Source organism: Eleutherodactylus coqui, chromosome 2, assembly GCF_035609145.1.
Source record: "Eleutherodactylus coqui strain aEleCoq1 chromosome 2, aEleCoq1.hap1, whole genome shotgun sequence".
NCBI classification, from domain to species: Eukaryota; Metazoa; Chordata; class Amphibia; order Anura; family Eleutherodactylidae; genus Eleutherodactylus; species Eleutherodactylus coqui.
In genome coordinates, this window is record NC_089838.1 from 251,476,481 (window position 1) to 251,496,927 (window position 20,447).

General features: G+C 45.1%; 1 protein-coding gene across 1 annotated transcript in view; it reads right to left on the bottom strand.

Annotated features, from left to right (window-relative positions):
• AGBL1 (AGBL carboxypeptidase 1) overlaps positions 1-20,447 on the bottom strand; it is a 602,072-nt gene that overhangs the window by 465,139 nt on the left and 116,486 nt on the right. Inside the window, exons 14-15 of the mRNA XM_066589394.1 lie at positions 11,416-11,505; positions 2,002-2,150 (exon numbers count right to left, since the gene is read on the bottom strand). Of these exons, the coding sequence (XP_066445491.1) occupies positions 2,002-2,150; positions 11,416-11,505 (239 nt within the window). The remainder of the gene's footprint in view (positions 1-2,001; positions 2,151-11,415; positions 11,506-20,447) is intronic.

The following is a 20,447-nucleotide window of genomic DNA, read 5'->3' on the forward strand; positions in this document are numbered from 1 at the left end:
CAAGAGGTTGTCCTTTTATTACCGCCATTGGGCTCATATATGTTGGTTTACTTTTTTTTGCATAGTAAAGAACAGCAGACTGCATACTATCCATTTTTATAGACAACCAAGAGCTTTCACTATTGCTACTATGTATTACACATACCATATGTGTTAAAGGGTTGTCCAGGTGGTGTCTGCTCTAAGTGCTGGGATACAGCTAAAGCTAAAGCCGCTGCTCCAACCCCTGTGTAGTGGCCAGTGCTTGTAATTGCAGGCTGGGGTCACACTGATTTTAATGATATATGTGCCTGCTAGTACAAGTGCCAGCCCCTGCATGGGTCGTAGCAGCGCTTTCCACTCCAACCTCAGAGTATCCTGGCTCTGGTGACAGGCGCAACCTGGAAATCCCTTTTAAGTCTAGTCAACTTATTCTCTATACCTTTTTATTCTACAGCCCACAAAGCTTATATGCATTGCATTTCTAACATTGTAGATTCTCAAGAAAATTGAATTTTCAGCTTTTTAATGTCTAGAAAATCATATTCTGAAGTCTTACTAAATTTCCCTAAAGTCTATGGCTCTATGGGTCTGCTAGAAGTAGAAGCATTGGTGCCAGTGTGAATACAGCTTGATTGTGTAAGCCTTTTTTGAGAACACAATTAGGCCCCTTCACACAGGCATATTTTCTTGCGCAAAATTTGCACGCGCAATACGCAGAGGCTAAAACCCATTGATTTCAATGTGTTCGTTTCAATCTCCTTTTTTTGCACACATGCAAAAAATAGAAAAACCACAGCATTCTCTACTTTTTTGCGCAACAAAGGTCCCTGTAGAATTCTATGGGGGGGGGGGGGGGGGTACAAATGCACATGCAATGTGCAGAGGGATGCGCAATACGCTGTCCATTTCCGTGGCAAAAAGAACACATCTGAAACACATTATGGTTAAATAGCCATTTAAATCGGTCCGTGCTCGTCAGCTGTGTGCGAGTGAACATGCAAACAGTACAGTAACATATGCCGATACATGCACAAAAAACACTCATTAACTGCGCAAATATCTTGCGCCAAGTTGTGCGTAATTGTGCATGCACTCATGAACGAGCCCTTAACCCTTTCCAATCCACTGTCTGACGCCCAAAGACATTCTTATTGAAGGCTGTACAGCTTCCAATGTTGAAAGACGTCCGGCAGGGTATTCCTATTGTATATTACTCGCCGCTGTGTTGTCGGGGGCCTCTCCAGCATGTCCAATACAATAGTACTGGCTCTAGCCAGCAGGTGGCACCATTTTATAATGGCAGAAAGAGGAAGCCCCCTAGGAAACCCTGAATCCAAAATTGGATCGCAAAGGGTTAATGCCCCGTGTGCTATGTACAGAAATATTATAGATGGAAACTTGGACAAATATGTACAGGTCCTGTAACCAGATGAGTCTACATACATGCAGAAACAAGGTGTCATGGCAGATAGCACCAGGAGAACATCTCATCCATTGTAATATGACTGTCAAAGTAACTACACTGTATATATTCACAAACTAACTTTACATCGCCTGTTCATTATTTTGTACCATGAACAGTCGTATATTGCACATACTTTCACTGCAGAGGAAGTGATGATAATTGCATGTAGCCTACCAGCTTACAGCGGAGGGTGGGTATTGCTGGCATTGTACTGTAAACACAGAGTTTGCTTCTGAGTACATTTAATGCATGGCCGTAGAAATGATATAGTATATGAGCATTTTATTCCAAGAACAATGACACATACTTCAGCTACATGAGGTGTCCTAGTGTCAAGGTCCTTTTAACAATAGCTGATGGATGCTTGATAGAGTAGGAAACATTTTACGCTATTTTGTCCTGCTGCTTAGCACTTATAGCAATGATGGCCTGCTGTGCGCCACTTAGAGCACAAATGACAGCAAAACATTAATCTTTTCCATTGGCCTATGAACCTGTAATGTACGACTATGTACAGCCTGTAAAGAAAATCTTCCATTTCCATAGGCGCTTACCATAATTAAATTGGCTGTTCACCTTTTCACAGTTAATGACATTGAAGCGGTAAGGGACATTAGCTCTCATTGCACTAACTTCAAAGTAGAACCACTGGTGATGTTGGTCAGTGTTAACATCCGCATTCATGATTAGGTCATATTCAAGCCTGTTAGAGAAAAAAAGGTTTAAAGATTATCATCTACATAAGAACTCATGCTCATATATAGTCTAAATCTTTATATCCCATAGTATACACATTATATATGGTATAACATCTCTCTACCGCACCCCCACACTCAGACAGAAGGAAAAAGGCAAAAAAAAATCCTAGAACTTAAATTTCTTTTTTCTAGTTTCTATGAATGCAGCCCTTACAGAACTTTAAAAAATTTCCTATTCCTCTCTTTTCTTATACAATGCTTGTATATTGAATATCTGAATTAACCCCTTAGTGACAGAGCTTTTTTGCTTTTTTCCCATTTTTGTTTTTTCCTACTCCCATTTAAAAAATCGTAGCTCCTTTATTTATCCATCGACGTCGCTGTATGTGGGCTTGTTTTTTGTGGGATGAGTTGTATTTTTCAATAGCACTATTTATTGTAGGATATAATTTACTGAAAAACTTTTTAAAAATTCTTAGCGGAGAGAAATGGAAAAAAAAGGACATTCCACCATCTTTCGGTGTGCCCTGTTTCTACAGCACACAAATTGCAACAAAAAGGACCTGATATTTTTATTCTATGAGTCAGTACGATTGCTACGATACCAAACTTGTATAGTATTTTTTTTGCTGTAGTACTTTTATTTATTTTTTTAAGATATTTAATTTTTTTCAATTATTTTCTGTGGTCATTTTGTGCGCGCAATACCTTTTTTATTTTTCCGTCGACGTAGTTGATCAAGGGCTCATTTTTTGCGGGATGTCCTGAAGTTTCCGATAGTATCAATTTGGAGTACATACGACTTTTGATCGCTTTTTATTGCGTTTTTTTCTGGGAGACAGGGTAACTAAAAAAGTGTATTTCTGGCGTTCTTTATTTTTTATTTTCAGACGATGTTCACCGTGTGGGAAAAATAATGCACTACTTTGATAGATCGGATTTTTACGGACGCGGCGATATCAAATACATATTTTTATTTTATGATTTTGATTTTTTAATAATGGATATGGCAAAGGGGGGGTGATTTAAACTTTTATAACTTTTTTTTTTAAACAATTAAAAAAACTTTATTGATTATTTTTTTTACATTACTTTGAAGTCCCCCTGGGGGACTTTAACATGCGATGCTTTGATCGCTCCTGCAGTATGACGTAATGCAATAGCATTACGTCATACTGCTTTTTTACAGGCAGTCTTTCAAGCCACCCTGCGTGGATGGCTTGATAGGCAGTCTGCTAAGGCAGCCCTGGGGCCATTCATTAGGCCCCCGGCTGCCATGACACCTGCACGGCTCCCCCAATCTCACCGCGGGAGGGGCGTGCGGGACCCCTAAATAGCGTTTGGGGGATTTAAATGCCGCTGTCAGAATTGACAGCGGCATTTAAAGGGTTAATAGGCACGATCGGCCGAGCGCAGCTATTGCCTGCGGGTGTCAGCTGTAATAAACAGCTGACGTCCGCGCTGTATGGAGGGAGATAGCGCCGCTACCTCCCTCTATACATGTCCTGCAACAGCAGGACGTAGTTTTACGATAGGGCTGTCACTAAAGGGTTAAATGCTACCGTCAAAGATTTTATGTCTTAGTATTTTGTCTGAGAACCCTGATTTTGTAACCATTTGTCTTGCTACTAATAATTATATCCAGAAGACCTTTAGGCCAGATTCCCATCTGCATCAAGGCCTCTGGACAGAGACTCCATCACAGAACTGGCTCAAAATAACAAAAGAAAAGGCGCTGCATTACTTCTGACCAAAGGTTGGGCAGCAGCGCGGAAAGCAGGCGGACCCCATTATAGTCAAAGGGGTTCATGCGGCGCTATTTGGTTCCATCCAGGAATGGAGCCATTCAGCCGTGGGGATTCCCCTTTTCCGCTCCCTGAATGGAGCAGGAAAGTGGAATCCCCAACGCAGGTGTGTAACCACCCTTAGTTGTGCACTATAAATATATAAACCTATCTAATGTCCCCAACATACATAACCTGGCATCCATTGGTATGCTGAGATTACTTTTTTCTTAACTTCTTTCTACTATTTTTGTCCAAAATAAATGTACTGGGAAAAGTGGATAAAATCCATGCACTGTTTACTTCAATAAAATGGCATCTTTACTACACCCTACGCATTTCAAATAATCACACTGGTACTCTTAGCATATGTGTATCAGAAAGGCGCTATGAATATACTTAAAATCACAAATGTTCAATGAAAATGAAAAACACAAGTCATGTGCTTTTAAATCAAACCATCACAATACTACTACTAATTTTGAACTATCACTATATATATATATATATATATATACATATATTTATATATATATATATATATATATATATATATATATATATATATATATATATATATATATATATATATATATATATATTAGAGATGAGCGAGCATACTCGCTAAGGACAATTACTCGATCGAGCATTGCCCTTAGCGGGTACCTCTCCGCTCGGAAGAAAAGGTTCGGCTGTCGGCGCGGGTGAGAGGTGAGTTGCGGCAGTGAGCAGTGGGGAGCGGGGGGGGGAGAGAGATCTCCCCTCCGTTCCTCCCCGCTCTCCCCCGCTGCTCCCTGCCCGCCGCCGGCAGCCGAACCTTTTCTTCCGAGTGGGCAGGTACTTGCTAAGGGCAATGCTCAATCGAGTAATTGCCCTTAGCGAGTATGCTCACTCATCTCTAATATATATATATATATATATATATATATATATATACGCAAAAGCCCTCCATCACTGACTGACTCAAAACTAATTCTCTAACTTCCCAGTGACATACAAACATGAAATTTGGCATGACCATTCTTTAGGTCCTATATAGAAAAAGTAAAGGGGTCACAACTTGATTATTCAATTCCAAGCATGAAAGAAAGTGACCCCCTATGTAATGCAAATAATAACACACATCTGCCTTGCACAAATGTGAAATTTGCCAGGAGCTTTCTTTATGTCCTAAATAGGAAAAGTAAAGTAGTTAGAATTTCGTTATTCAATTTTAAGCATGAAAACTGAGTGAAAATCCGCAATACATGAGAAAGTTCTTTTCTCAGAAGCCATAAGTCTAAGGAAATGATTTGTATACTGAGGAGACTCTACCTCCCCTTTATACGTATACACTAAGGAGAATCTACCTCACCTCAATATGTATATACGGAGGAGAATCTACCTCACCTCTATATGAATATACTGAGGAGAATCTACCTCATCTGTATGTGTATATACTGAGGAGAATCTACCTCACCTGTATGTACATATACTGAGGAGAATCTACCGCTCATCTATGTGTATATACTGAGGAAAATCTACCGCTCATCTATGTGTATATAATGAGAAGAATCTACCTCACCTCTATGTGTATATAATGAGGAGAATCTACCTCACCTCTATGTGTAAATACTGAGGTGAATCTGCCTCACCTCTATGTGTATAAACTGAGGAGAATCTACCTCACATCTATGTGTATATACTGAGGAGAATCTACCTCACCTCTATGTGTATATACTGAGGAGAATATACATCACCTCTATCCTTATATACTGAGGAGAATATAACTGACCTCTGTGTGCATATACTGAAAGCCTGTAAAGTGCATAAGGAAGCGGCCATGGACTGCAGGGATGGAGCATGGCTTTAAGGCTAAAAAAGGGCTGCAACCTCCAGTCTGGGGTTACATTTGAATAAAAATAGGCATTCCCTTTAAGGGTAAAAGTGAGAAGAATGGAAGGAGTGGCACATTCTGCAGAAGGACAATGGTACATGCAGTCTGAGAATAATCTAATGCTCCTCTGTGTGTATACATATAGTATTCCTCTGTTCCTCTGAAGTAATCATGTCTCTCTCTCTCTCTCTCTCTCTCTCTGTATATATATATATATATATATATATATATACACATAAAAGCCAGCTAGGAAAAGTCAAAAGTCCTCCTCATGTGGAAAGACAATAGGCAGTGCTAGGCAATTCATTGAATTCAATGAATGGCTGAGTGCTGCCTGTGATTGGCTGAGTGCTGTGACCCATCATAGACAGCACTCAGCTGTCATTCAAAGAATGGCTGAGTGCTGCCTGTGATTGGCTGAGTGCTCAGCCAATCAGATACAACCCTTTCAGCAGGCAGGGATTTTAAATCCCTGCCTGCTGAAAGAGATTCACAGCAGTGCATTGAGAAGACGTGGCTGGACGTGCCTTAGCCCGGCAGCTGCGGAGAGGTGGGTATATTTATTTTTCTATTTTTAACACATTTTAGGGATGATTTTAAGGGAAGGGATTATATTTAAAGCCCTTCCCCAAAAATCCCTGCAGGGTTTGCTGGTAGCCCATTGCTTTCAATGGGGCTGCAGAAGCGTCAGTCCCATTGAAAGCAATGAGAGAACATCGCGATCCTCTGCCACATCCCCTGCGGGGATGAAGGAATCCTCTGCCACAGCTGTCACAGGCATTCTTTACATTGCTGTCACAGTGTTCAGTTACAAGGGGACTCCCTGCAGGGAATATTTACACGGCAGTGGTGGAAAGGTGAGTATATATGTATATATATATATTTTTTTTTTTTCCTTTTTTACACAAACCAGGGATGATTTTCAGGAAAGGGCTTATATTTAAGTCCTACCCTGAATATCACTGCAGAGGTTGCCGGCATCCTATTGCTTTCAATGGGGCCACCGGCAGCAGCCACGGCTGCACTGAAAGAAATACTGCATAGACCTGCAGTCATGTGTGTTTGTGCATGGGTGTGGGCACACGGTTTTGTGCGGACCTATGTACGCATAAACAGACGCTCGTCTGAATGCACTGTTAGGGCTTAGTCACACGGGCGTTTATTGCCGCGATTTGCGCATGCGCGTGCGTCCGGCGACTTTTTAAAACCATTGCTTTGCAATGGTATCGGACACATGAGCGCTTTTTATGCGCTCGTCCGATAAATTAGAGAACAGAAATCGCAGATCGCACCTATCTGCGATCTGCGATTCCTGTTCTCTTCTCTATATGCGCTCAACGGGGCCGGCGGCAGCAGCGCCGACCCCATTGAGAACATATAGAAGACAAATCATTCTTCTCTGCCACAGCTGGAACAGCTGTGGCAGAGAAGAACGATGTTTGCCCATTGAATTCAATGGAGCGGCAATACAGCCGCTCCATTGAAAGCAATGGGCTGCCGGCGTGCGCGGGGTTAATTGTCGGGAAGGGGTTAAATATATAACCCCTTACCTGCAATGCATCCTTAAATGTGAAAAAATAAAAAAAAAGGATGTTCTCACCTGCTCCCGGCAGCTGGAGATCCCGGCGGTCGGCCTGCAGTGGGTGTGAAGGAGGTGTGACTCAGGCTTGCCCCTGATTGGCTCAGCCTGAGCCAATCAGAGGCTGAGCTCAGTCACACCCATTCATGAATTCATGAATGGGTGTGACTGAGACTTGCTTCTGATTGGCTCAGCGCTGAGCCAATCAGGGGCAAGCCTGAGTCACACCTCCTTCACACCCACTGCAGGCCAACCGCCGGGATCTCCAGCTACCGGGAGCAGGTGAGAACATCCTTTTTTTTTATTTTTTCACATTTAAGGATGCATTGCAGGTAAGGGGTTATATATTTAACCCCTTCCCGACAATTAACCCCGCGCACGCCCGCAGCGCTTGCATTCAATGGAGCCGCTGTATTGCCGGCTCCATTGAATGCAATGCGCTGGACAGCTCCGGCCCGTTTCTAATGAAACGCGGCTAGGAGCAGATTTTCGGGCGATTTTTGGGCCGATTTTTCGGCGCCGGTCACGCGATTTGCGCATGCGCATCCGTCATGCGATGCGCAAATCGCGTGAAAAAACGCCCGTGTGACTAAGGCCTTATTCAGTATTGATACACGAGATCTGATTTCAAGTTAAGACCCACAGATATTTGGTTTGCAGACGGAAAATGCATTGTGCTTTCTAGTACAAACATTTCAGACATGCTAAATTTACACTATCTTCCAGATGTTCAGATATTCTCATCTTCAATATACTTATAGTGCCTCTCATATTAAGTTGCAAATTGCACGTACAATCATGTATACAATATATGTTATCTTACTCTTTGCATATATTGTATTTTATATTGGTGACTGTGATTACTGCCTCTGAATGTTTATAGGCCGGGGAAATGTAGTTTGGGACATCTCCATAGGAGATGCACCAGATATGCATAATTTATCTTGCATTTTGTATATTCTTCAGCCTTTCTTAAGCCCATATTGTATATAGACAATTTTCAGGCTCCTAAATATTCAATTTAATGCAGAAAATGCATAAACTCTGAGAACTGGTTTTATAGAGGCTCTCAACATTGAATGCAATACAACTTTCCATTGATGCTCATTCCCCTGTTATTTTCCTTTATTCAATGTTTTATCTATGCCCATCTATTTTTTTAAGAAACTGTTTACGGCAAGTATATACCTTTAATATACAGCCTTTTTTATGAATAGAATTTGAAATCAACTTCATGACCTCTAATTTCTCTGAATCTATTCTTGTTGTTGTTCTATTCTGCACTTTGACATCTTCCCTCAATTGGTAGAACAGATTAAGTCAACTATTCGTAAGAAAGAATTCTCTCTGTAGCTCTGAAAAGTCTTTCATTAGTTTTCCAGTAAATATCCGTATTACCTCTGTAATCCTGGTTTAAGAATTCCTGTAGTGAAAATACCCATATCAATGTCAGGTGTTCCGAATTTCATGCCAATTCATCAAAAGGTACGAAAAGTACCAGAACTTCTGTAATAGACTGCCTGCTACTTCCAATTTCCAAGAAAGAGTAATAGCATCTGCATGTACTATATTTTCTCCTGTTGTATCATATCGAAATCCAAAAAGCTCTTTACAAGCCCTATATATTACACTCAATGGGTGCAAAAATAATTTAAAAAATGTCTAGTTAATGGACAACCGTGTCTGCTTCTCTTAGACAGGTAAATGTCCCAGATGTGGAAATTATGCTGTTATTCAAAACATTTGCCATTGACGCTTAAAGAGTAGCTTTCAGCTAAGTTTTTACATGTCATAGAGAAAAGTCAAAAGTATTGACCCGTGGGGGTTCCGATGCTGAGTCCCCTGATGATCGATAGAAGAGGGGGCTGCAGTATGCTTACCTGAGTGCTGTGCCCCCTCGGCTGTCTTCGCTGCTTTTCAGCTCCTTCTGGCAGCTGAAGATGGACAGAAAGAGATCTGTAGAAAGTGCTTTAGAACTGCACGAGGTCATGATCAGCAGCGAAACCCCCCACTGATCAATACTTTTGACATGTCTTCATGACATATCAAAAGTTAGCTGAAAGTGTAGTTTCTCTTTAATACAATCATTTACCTATTTTGTACAGTTATTTCCTATACTAAAATGGGTCACAACTAGAGTTGAGTAAACATGCTCATCCGAGCTTGATGCTCGTTCAAGTATTAGCGTACTCGATGGTGCTCGTTACTCGACCCCTCACCGCATTACCACTTCCTGCTGTGACGTGCCAGCATCCTCACGTCCACAGCAGTATGTGGCTTGCTAGAGAAAGAGAGAGAAAAAAAAAACTCGGCACCCGGCGGGTCAAATACAAAAATGCTCGGGTCTCCCATTGACTTCAATGGGGTTCATTACTCGAGTAGAGCTCTCGAATATTACGAAAAGCTCGACTCGAATAACGAGCAACTGAGCATTTTGGTATTCGCTCATCTCTAGTCGCAACCTACAGCAAAAATGTAATTTGACCCTATCTAGGGTCTTGGTTGCATATAATACACTGTCAGCCATTTTTCTGAAAACTGGATATTTAAAGGGACTATGCCAACGTGCACAATCCCTTTTAAAATGTGGGACCTGGAGCGATCATCTGATTGACAAACTGACAAACCCAAGATGAAAAAGGGTATTGTATGAGAAGAACAAAAATCTGAATAAATTTCACACAAAAAACATGATTTATTACAAGATAGAAGAATATGTATTATTTATGGTTAAAGTTTCCTACATTTTGCTATGACTTGTAACAAGCACTGGCATTGTTCTTCGTTTTTGGTAATACTTGAATTGAAATCTTGGATCAATTTAACACTCCTCTCTGCTGTGTCATTTATAACCTTTAATTTTTCTACTATCATTTTACCTTTCAAGTAATCAGGGTTTTCAAACCAAACACCCGGATTACTTTCCAAGAAAGAAGTTGCAATTTTGAACAGTTTAAAAAAATCAAACATTCGAGGAGAAATAAAAAAAATCTATTTCATTTAACAATGGCGAATGTGCTTCTTCAAGGCTGAATTGTGCTCCTATATTTCTGCCATCTAATTCATTTTCAACCTCCTGGTCTCAAAAAGATAATAATAATTTCTAAGCCATTTTTTCCCTAACTTCTACAGGCACATTCACAGGAAGTACTCTGTACACATATGCCTGAGCATGAACAGTTCTCCTAAGACTTGAGAACCAGTCTCATCATGTGACCATAGGTCCTTCAAGGGCTTCTGATCCCATCTATAGCTTGGATAATACAGGGAGAGACATATTCATATGAAGAAACTCTTAAACTAGGAGCAGGTTGCAAACTGTATATCAGAGGGTGTGAAAATTAACAAAGCAACAGAGCAGGGCTGTGACAAAGTATTTTTGTACCCTTTTCAAGTCGCATCCACCCTCCTTCCCCCTATCAATTCAAGACTACCTTACTTCAAAACTAATCTCACAGTCAAGTGTATGCTACCACTATGTGAACATTAATATAACAAAAAATATATCTAAACAGTGACCATATTACGGTCAGATACCAGGTCTATATGGGCACACTGCAGAGTATCATCATCCTGCAGACTATACAAGAAAATACACTGATCAGACGCCATCACAGACAGAATATATAACAGTTGTATGCAATGACTCACAGGTGAGGTTTTTGCTATAGTTGCTCACTTCCTTTTCTTCTTCTCCTTTCCCAGATTAGAATGACAACTTCCCCTGACTATTGACCAGACCCTAAATTAATTCAGATCCCAGACCAGATCCCCTAATTTAGATGAGACACTAAAATGAATTCAAACTCCGGACCATGCACAAAAATTAAAGGGGTACAGATCTAGCAGGCATTAAAAAAGCAGCAGGCACAGCTGTGCAATTAACATTCAAATTGTGTTTCTAAGCAGAGGATAGCTGACTATTTAAACACATTTCTCAAATCATCACACTTGTTTGATGATAATAAGCGGCTTTTTCCTAGTTTATCATATACTGTATCATCATTTTCACCCATGGCTTGTTTACTTACTCTCGCACTTGTATTACTTTTCTAAGGTTTCCAGATTCAAACTTGGAAAAGAACTTAAGGCAATTCATCTCTTCCGAACCTTCTGCAACACTGAAAAATGAGAACAATCTTAATGAGCATCATCCCAGTGGGAATGAAGCTAACAGATGAATACAGAAAATGACAGAAGTCTAACTAGGAGCAGTTAGTCTCCACTCTTTTACTAAATATACTGGAACCTAATACATAATGATCAACCCTTTACGTAACTGCATTACTACATTTAGCTTCTTGCTAAACATCTCCAACTCAATTGTTCTTCATGAAACGTTCCAATCCAATTCTATTGTATGTAAACATTTCCTCTTCACCTAAAAATATCTAAATTGCTTCCTCAACCTTCACATTTTCTTCCACCTTTTTTTTCCTTACTAATCCAACAGTAAGCTTTTCATTAACATCAAGATAAAAACATTTCAAACATGATAAATATTCTTAGGTTCACCATACATGACATGGAGTTGGTCAAAATTAGTTTTTACTAGAGATGAGCGAACGCGTTCGTCCGAGCTTGATATTCGTGCGAATATTAGGGTGTTCGGGATGTTCGTTATTCGTGACGAACACCATGCGGTGTTCTGGTTACTTTCACTTCCTTCCCTGAGACGTTAGCGCGCTTTTCTGGCCAATTGAAAGACAGGGAAGGCATTACAACTTCCCCCTGCAACGTTTAAGCCCTATACCACCCCCCTGCTGTGAGTGGCTGGCGAGATCAGGTGTTCGCCTAATATAAAAGTCGGCCCCTCCCGCGGCTCGCCTCAGATGCGGTGTGAGTTAGATGAGGGACAGTGCTGTTTATACCGGAGCTGCTGTAGGGAAAGAATTGGTAGTTAGTGTAGGCTTCAAGACCCCCCAAAGGTCCTTATTAGGGCCACTGATAGCTGTGTGTTGGCTGCTGTTAGCAGTGGGATTTTTTTTTTTTTCTCAAAATCGCCTCTGCAGACCGTTGCACCTGGCATTAGGGACAGAAGTGCTGCATAGGCAGGGAGAGTGTTAGGAGTGAGTGTAGCCTTCAAGAACCTCAACGGTCCTTTCTAGGGCCATATTTATCCGTGTGCAGTACTGTCCAGGCTGCTGTTGGCTGTGCTGCATTTTTTTTGGGCTTCTCAAAATCGCCTCTGCAGAGCATTCCACCCTCCATTGATACTGCAGGGAAAGAATTGTATAGGCAGGGCCACAACACAGTTATTATTCATAGAATATACGCAGTGCTGCCTGTTGGTGGGAAAAAACTGAAAAGAAATCTATTTGTCCAGCCTGTGTCCGTCCTTACGGGCGGTGGAGACGTGTGAGCTGCGTGAAAAACATTGCTAAATCATACGCACCCAGCTACGCTTTACTGCTGGCTTCGCCATTTGCTTTCCTTAATCGGGAAAAAAAATACCTGCTCTGCCACAGTTAATAACTCTGCTACCCTCACGTTCTGTGACACATAAGCAGGGACACAGCGCAGTTATTAAACTTCTCAGGTTCATTGAATATACGCAGTGCTGCCTGTTGGTGGGAAAAAACTGAAAAGAAATCTATTTGTCCAGCCTGTGTCCGTCCTAAGGGCGGTGGACACGTGTGAGCTGCGTGAAAAACATTGCTAAATCATACGCAGCCAGCTACGCTTTACTGCCGGCTTCGCCATTTGCTTTCCTTAATTGGGAAAAAAAATACCTGCTCTCCAAGAGTTATAATAACTCTGCTACCCTCACGTTCTGTGACACATAAGCAGGGACACAGCACAGTTATTAAACTTCTCAGGTTCATTGAATATACGCAGTGCTGCCTGTTGGTGGGAAAAAACTGAAAACAAATCTATTTGTCCAGCCTCTGTCCGTCCTTACGCCTGTGGAGACGTGTGAGCTGCGTGAAAAACATTGCTAAATCATACGCAGCCAGCTACGCTTTACTGCTGGGTTCGCCATTTGCTTTCCTTAATTGGGAAAAAAAATACCTGCTCTGCCACAGTTAATAACTCTGCTACCCTCACGTTCTGTGACACATAAGCAGGGACACAGCGCAGTTATTAAACTTCTCAGGTTCATTGAATATACGCAGTGCTGCCTGTTGGTGGGAAAAAACTGAAAAGAAATCTATTTGTCCAGCCTGTGTCCGTCCTAAGGGCGGTGGACACGTGTGAGCTGCGTGAAAAACATTGCTAAATCATACGCAGCCAGCTACGCTTTACTGCCGGCTTCGCCATTTGCTTTCCTTAATTGGGAAAAAAAATACCTGCTCTCCAAGAGTTATAATAACTCTGCTACCCTCACGTTCTGTGACACATAAGCAGGGACACAGCACAGTTATTAAACTTCTCAGGTTCATTGAATATACGCAGTGCTGCCTGTTGGTGGGAAAAAACTGAAAACAAATCTATTTGTCCAGCCTCTGTCCGTCCTTACGCCTGTGGAGACGTGTGAGCTGCGTGAAAAACATTGCTAAATCATACGCAGCCAGCTACGCTTTACTGCTGGGTTCGCCATTTGCTTTCCTTAATTGGGAAAAAAAATACCTGCTCTGCCACAGTTAATAACTCTGCTACCCTCACGTTCTGTGACACATAAGCAGGGACACAGCACAGTTATTAAACTTCTCAGGTTCATTGAATATACGCAGTGCTGCCTGTTGGTGGGAAAAAACTGAAAAGAAATCTATTTGTCCAGCCTGTGTCCGTCCTAAGGGCGGTGGACACGTGTGAGCTGCGTGAAAAACATTGCTAAATCATACGCAGCCAGCTACGCTTTACTGCCGGCTTCGCCATTTGCTTTCCTTAATTGGGAAAAAAAATACCTGCTCTCCAAGAGTTATAATAACTCTGCTACCCTCACGTTCTGTGACACATAAGCAGGGACACAGCACAGTTATTAAACTTCTCAGGTTCATTGAATATACGCAGTGCTGCCTGTTGGTGGGAAAAAACTGAAAAGAAATCTATTTGTCCAGCCTGTGTCCGTCCTAAGGGCGGTGGACACGTGTGAGCTGCGTGAAAAACATTGCTAAATCATACGCAGCCAGCTACGCTTTACTGCCGGCTTCGCCATTTGCTTTCCTTAATTGGGAAAAAAAATACCTGCTCTCCAAGAGTTATAATAACTCTGCTACCCTCACGTTCTGTGACACATAAGCAGGGACACAGCACAGTTATTAAACTTCTCAGGTTCATTGAATATACGCAGTGCTGCCTGTTGGTGGGAAAAAACTGAAAAGAAATCTATTTGTCCAGCCTGTGTCCGTCCTAAGGGCGGTGGACACGTGTGAGCTGCGTGAAAAACATTGCTAAATCATACGCAGCCAGCTACGCTTTACTGCCGGCTTCGCCATTTGCTTTCCTTAATTGGGAAAAAAAATACCTGCTCTCCAAGAGTTATAATAACTCTGCTACCCTCACGTTCTGTGACACATAAGCAGGGACACAGCACAGTTATTAAACTTCTCAGGTTCATTGAATATACGCAGTGCTGCCTGTTGGTGGGAAAAAACTGAAAAGAAATCTATTTGTCCAGCCTGTGTCCGTCCTAAGGGCGGTGGACACGTGTGAGCTGCGTGAAAAACATTGCTAAATCATACGCAGCCAGCTACGCTTTACTGCCGGCTTCGCCATTTGCTTTCCTTAATTGGGAAAAAAAATACCTGCTCTCCAAGAGTTATAATAACTCTGCTACCCTCACGTTCTGTGACACATAAGCAGGGACACAGCACAGTTATTAAACTTCTCAGGTTCATTGAATATACGCAGTGCTGCCTGTTGGTGGGAAAAAACTGAAAAGAAATCTATTTGTCCAGCCTGTGTCCGTCCTTACGCCTGTGGAGACGTGTGAGCTGCGTGAAAAACATTGCTAAATCATACGCACCCAGCTACGCTTTACTGCTGGCTTCGCCATTTGCTTTCCTTAATTGGGAAAAAAAAATACCTGCTCTGCCACAGTTAATAACTCTGCTACCCTCACGTTCTGTGACACATAAGCAGGGACACAGCACAGTTATTAAACTTAGATAATTCATTCACTAGAGGCAGTGGGGCCTTTCGTTTTCCAAAAAGGGCAAAAATTATATTTGGCCTGCAGTCTTGCGCCAATTTATTTCCTGCCTGGGAAATCTAATCACTGGTAATACAGCATGCTGAGGGGTAGGGGTAAGCCTAGAGGACGTGGACGTGGACGTGGCCGAGGACGCGGAGGGCCAAGTGAGGGTGTGGGCACAGGCCAAGCTCCTGATCCAGGTGTGTCGCAGCTGTCTGCTGCGCGATTAGGAGAGAGGCACGTTTCTGGCGTCCCCACATTCATCGCCCAATTAATGGGTCCACGCGGGAGACGGTTATTAGAAAATGAGCAGTGTGAGCAGGTCCTGTCCTGGATGGCAGAAAGTGCTTCGAGCAACCTATCGTCTACCCGCAGTTCTGCGCCGTCCACTGCTGCCAATCCGAATCCTCTGTCTGCTGCTCCTCCTTCCTCCCAGCCTCCTCACTCCACTACAATGACACCTGCTCAGGAGCGGGAACACTCCCAGGAACTGTTCTCGGGCCCCTGCTTAGATTGGGCAGCAGCGGTTCCTCTCCCACCAGAGGAGTTTATCGTCACTGATGCCCAACCATTCGAAAGTTCCCGGGGTCGGGGGGAAGAGGCTGGGGACTTCCGCCAACTGTCTCAACAACTTTCTGTGGGTGAGGAGGACGATGACGATCAGACACAGTTGTCTTGCAGTGAGGTAGTAGTAAGGGCAGTACGTCCCAGGGAGCAGCGCACAGAGGATTCGGAGGAAGAGCAGCAGGACGATGAGGTGACTGACCCCACCTGGTGTGCAACGCTTACTCAGGAGGACAGGTCTTCAGAGGGGGAGTCAAGGGCATCAGCAGGGCAGGTTGCAAGAGGCAGTGCGGTGGCCAGGGCCAGGGGTAGAGGCAGGGCCAGACCGAATAATCCACCAAGTGTTTCCCAAAGCGCCCCCTCGCGCCATGCCACCCTGCGGAGGCCGAGGTGCTCTAAGGTCTGGCAGTTTTTCACAGAGACGCCTGACGACCGACGAACAGTGGTGTGCAACCTTTGTCGCGCAAAGCTCAGCCGGGGAGCCAACACCAACAGCCTCACCACCACCACCATGCGCAGACATATGATGGCCAAGCACCCCGCAAGGTGGGACAAAGGCCGTTCACCGCCTCTGGTTTGCACCCCTGCCTCTCCCCCTGTGCCCCAACCTGCCACTGAGATGCAACCCCCCTCTCAGGACACAGGCACTACCGCCTCATGGCCTGCACCCACACCCTCATCTCCGCTGTCCTCGGCCCCATCCAGCAGTGTAGTTCAGCGCACCGTTCAGCCGTCGCTTGCGCAAGTGTTCGAGCGCAAGCGCAAGTACGCCGCCACGCACCCGCACGCTCAAACGTTAACCGTCCGCATCGCAAAATTCATCAGCCTTGAGATGCTGCCGTATAGGGTTGTGGAAACGGAGTCCTTCAAAAGTATCATGGAGGCGGCGGCCCCGCGCTACTCAGTTCCCAGTCGCCACTACTTTTCCCGATGTGCCGTCCCAGCCCTGCACGACCACGTCTCCCGCAACATTGTGCGCGCCCTCACCAACGCGGTTACTGCCACGGTCCACTTAACTACAGACACGTGGACAAGCACAGGCGGGCAGGGCCACTACATCTCCCTGACGGCACATTGGGTGAATTTAGTGGAGGCTGGGACAGAGTCAGAGCCTGGGACCGCTCACGTCCTACCCACCCCCAGAATTGCGGGCCCCAGCTCGGTGCTGGTATCTGCGGAGGTGTATGCTTCCTCCACTAAAGCACCCTCCTCCTCCTCCTCCTCCTCTGTCTCACAATCAAGATGTGTTAGCAGCAGCATGTCGCCAGCAGTCGGTGTCGCGCGGTGTGGCAGCACAGCGGTGGGCAAGCGTCAGCAGGCCGTGCTGAAACTACTCAGCTTAGGCGATAAGAGGCACACGGCCCACGAACTGCTGCAGGGTCTGACACAGCAGACCGACCGCTGGCTTGCGCCGCTGAGCCTCCAACCGGGCATGGTCGTGTGTGACAACGGCCGTAACCTGGTGGCGGCTCTGCAGCTCGGCAGCCTCACGCACGTGCCATGCCTGGCCCACGTCTTTAATTTGGTGGTTCAGCGGTTTCTGAAAAGCTACCCACGCTTGTCAGACCTGCTCGTAAAGGCGCGCCGGCTCTGCGCACATTTCCGCAAGTCCCACACGGACGCTGCCACCCTGCGCACCCTGCAACATCACTTTAAGCTGCCAGTGCACCGACTGCTGTGCGACGTGCCCACACGGTGGAACTCTACGCTCCACATGTTGGCCAGGCTCTATGAACAGCGTAGAGCTATAGTCGAATACCAACTCCAACATGGGCGGCGCAGTGGGAGTCAGCCTCCTCAATTCCTTTCAGAAGAGTGGGCCTGGTTGGCAGACATCTGCCATGTCCTTGGTAATTTTGAGGAGTCTACCCAGGTGGTGAGCGGCGATGCTACAATCATTAGCGTCACCATTCCTCTGCTATGCATCTTGAGAAATTCCCTGCAAACCATAAAGGCAGCTGCTTTGCGCTCGGAAACGGGGGCGGGGGAAGACAGTATGCCGCTGGATAGTCAGGGCACCCTCCTGTCTATTTCTCAGCGCGTACAGGAGGAGGAGGAGGAGCATGAGGAGGATGAGGAGGAGGGGGAAGAGACAGCTTGGCCCGCTGCTGACGGTACACCGGCTGATTGCCTGTCATCCTTTCAGCGTGTATGGCCTGAGGAGGAGGAGGAGGAGGAGGATCCTGAAAGTGATCTTCCTAGTGAAGACAGCCATGTGTTGCGTACAGGTACCCTGGCACACATGGCTGACTTCATGTTAGGATGCCTTTCTCGTGACCCTCGCGTTGCACGCATTCTGGCCACTACGGATTACTGGGTGTACACACTGCTCGATCCACGGTATAAGGAGAACCTGCCCACTCTGATTCCCGAAGAGGAAAGGGGTTCGAGAGTGTTGCTATACCACAGGACCCTTGCGGACAAGCTGATGGTAAAATTCCCAGCCGACAGCGCTAGTGGCAGAAGGCGCAGTTCCGAGGGCCATGTTGCAGGGGATGTGCGTAGATCGAGCAGCATGTACATCCCAGGCAGTGCAACAGTCTTTAAGGGCCTGGCCAGCTTTATGGCTCCCCACCAAGACTGTGTCACCGCTCCCCAGTCACGGCTGAGTCGGCGGGAGCACTGCAAAAGGATGGTGAGGGAGTACGTAGCGGATCGCACGACCATCCTTGGTGACGCCTCTGCCCCCTACAACTACTGGGTGTCGAAGCTGGACACGTGGCCTGAACTAGCCCTGTATGCCCTTGAGGTGCTTGCTTGTCCTGCGGCTAGCGTGTTGTCGGAGAGGGTGTTTAGTGCGGCTGGGGGAATCATCACCGATAAGCGTAGCCGCTTGTCAACCGACAGTGCCGACAGGCTAACACTCATCAAGATGAACAAAGGCTGGATTTCGCCAGACTTCTGTTCTCCACCAGCGGACAGCAGCGATACGTAAGCAATACGTAGGCTGCACCCGCGGATGGAAGCTACGTTCTCTCTCACCATCCAAAACGGGGACATTTGTGCTTCATCAATCTGTGTCTAATATTCCTCCTCCTCCTCCTCCTGCTCCTCCTCCTGAAACCTCACGTAATCACGCTGAACGGGCAATTTTTCTTAGGGCCACAAGGCTCACTCAAATAATTTTTCAGAACAATTTTTATAAGTTTCAATTAGCTTAAAAGCGTTGGAACTTTAACTTGAACCAATTTTTCGTTACACTGGGCTGCCTCCAGGCCTAGTTACCACTTAAGCCACATTAACCAAAGCGATTCACCTGCCATCTTGGTTGGGCATGGCCAATTTTTACTGAGGTACATTAGTACTGTTGGTACACCAATTTTTTGGGGCCCTCACCTACAGTGTAATCATAGTAATTTCTATGTTCTTCGCCTGCACTCATGGTACAGAAAGGTGTGTGGGGTTGGCCTACAGTTTAGCTACATAAATGTCACTTGTGCCTTGGCTATACTAAGGCTACTGAAATGGAACGAAGACTGCGCTCCCGCTATACTGCTGCTTCAGAATTGTTACTGGGGCCTGTCTTGAGTGCTACTATTGCTTACATGGAACGAAGACTGCGCTCCCGCTATACTGCTGCTTCAGAATTGTTACTGGGGCCTGTCTTGAGTGCTACTATTGCTTACATGGAACGGACACGTGGAGAGGACACGTAGTGCCTCAAAAACATCCCCCTCCTCCTCCAACAGGGAAAACATTGTTGGCAAATGCCTTTGCATTGGTTCGTCTGGCGGCAGTCCAAGAATTTCACCTTTACCGACACTACAAGAGAGCCCCCCCCACCATCCCCCCGCCACGGCCCACTTAATCCTGGCCACATTCCGAAAACCAACAAAATACAACCGTGGTACTAGGTCCGCAGTCACCACCACATTACCACCAACGCGGTTACTGTTAAGGTGCATATAACCACGGACACGTGGAGAGGACACGTAGTGCCTCAAAAACATCCCCCTCCTCCTCCAACAGGGAAAACATTGTTGGCAAATGCCTTTGCATTGGTTCGTCTGGCGGCAGTCCAAGAATTTCACCTTTACCGACACTACAAGAGAGCCCCCCCACCATCCCCCCGCCACGGCCCACTTAATCCTGGCCACATTCCGAAAACCAACAAAATACAACCGTGGTACTAGGTCCGCAGTCACCACCACATTACCACCAACGCGGTTACTGTTAAGGTGCATATAACCACGGACACGTGGAGAGGACACGTAGTGCCTCAAAAACATCCCCCTCCTCCTCCAACAGGGAAAACATTGTTGGCAAATGCCTTTGCATTGGTTCGTCTGGCGGCAGTCCAAGAATTTCACCTTTACCGACACTACAAGAGAGCCCCCCCACCATCCCCCCGCCACGGCCCACTTAATCCTGGCCACATTCCGAAAACCAACAAAATACAACCGTGGTACTAGGTCCGCAGTC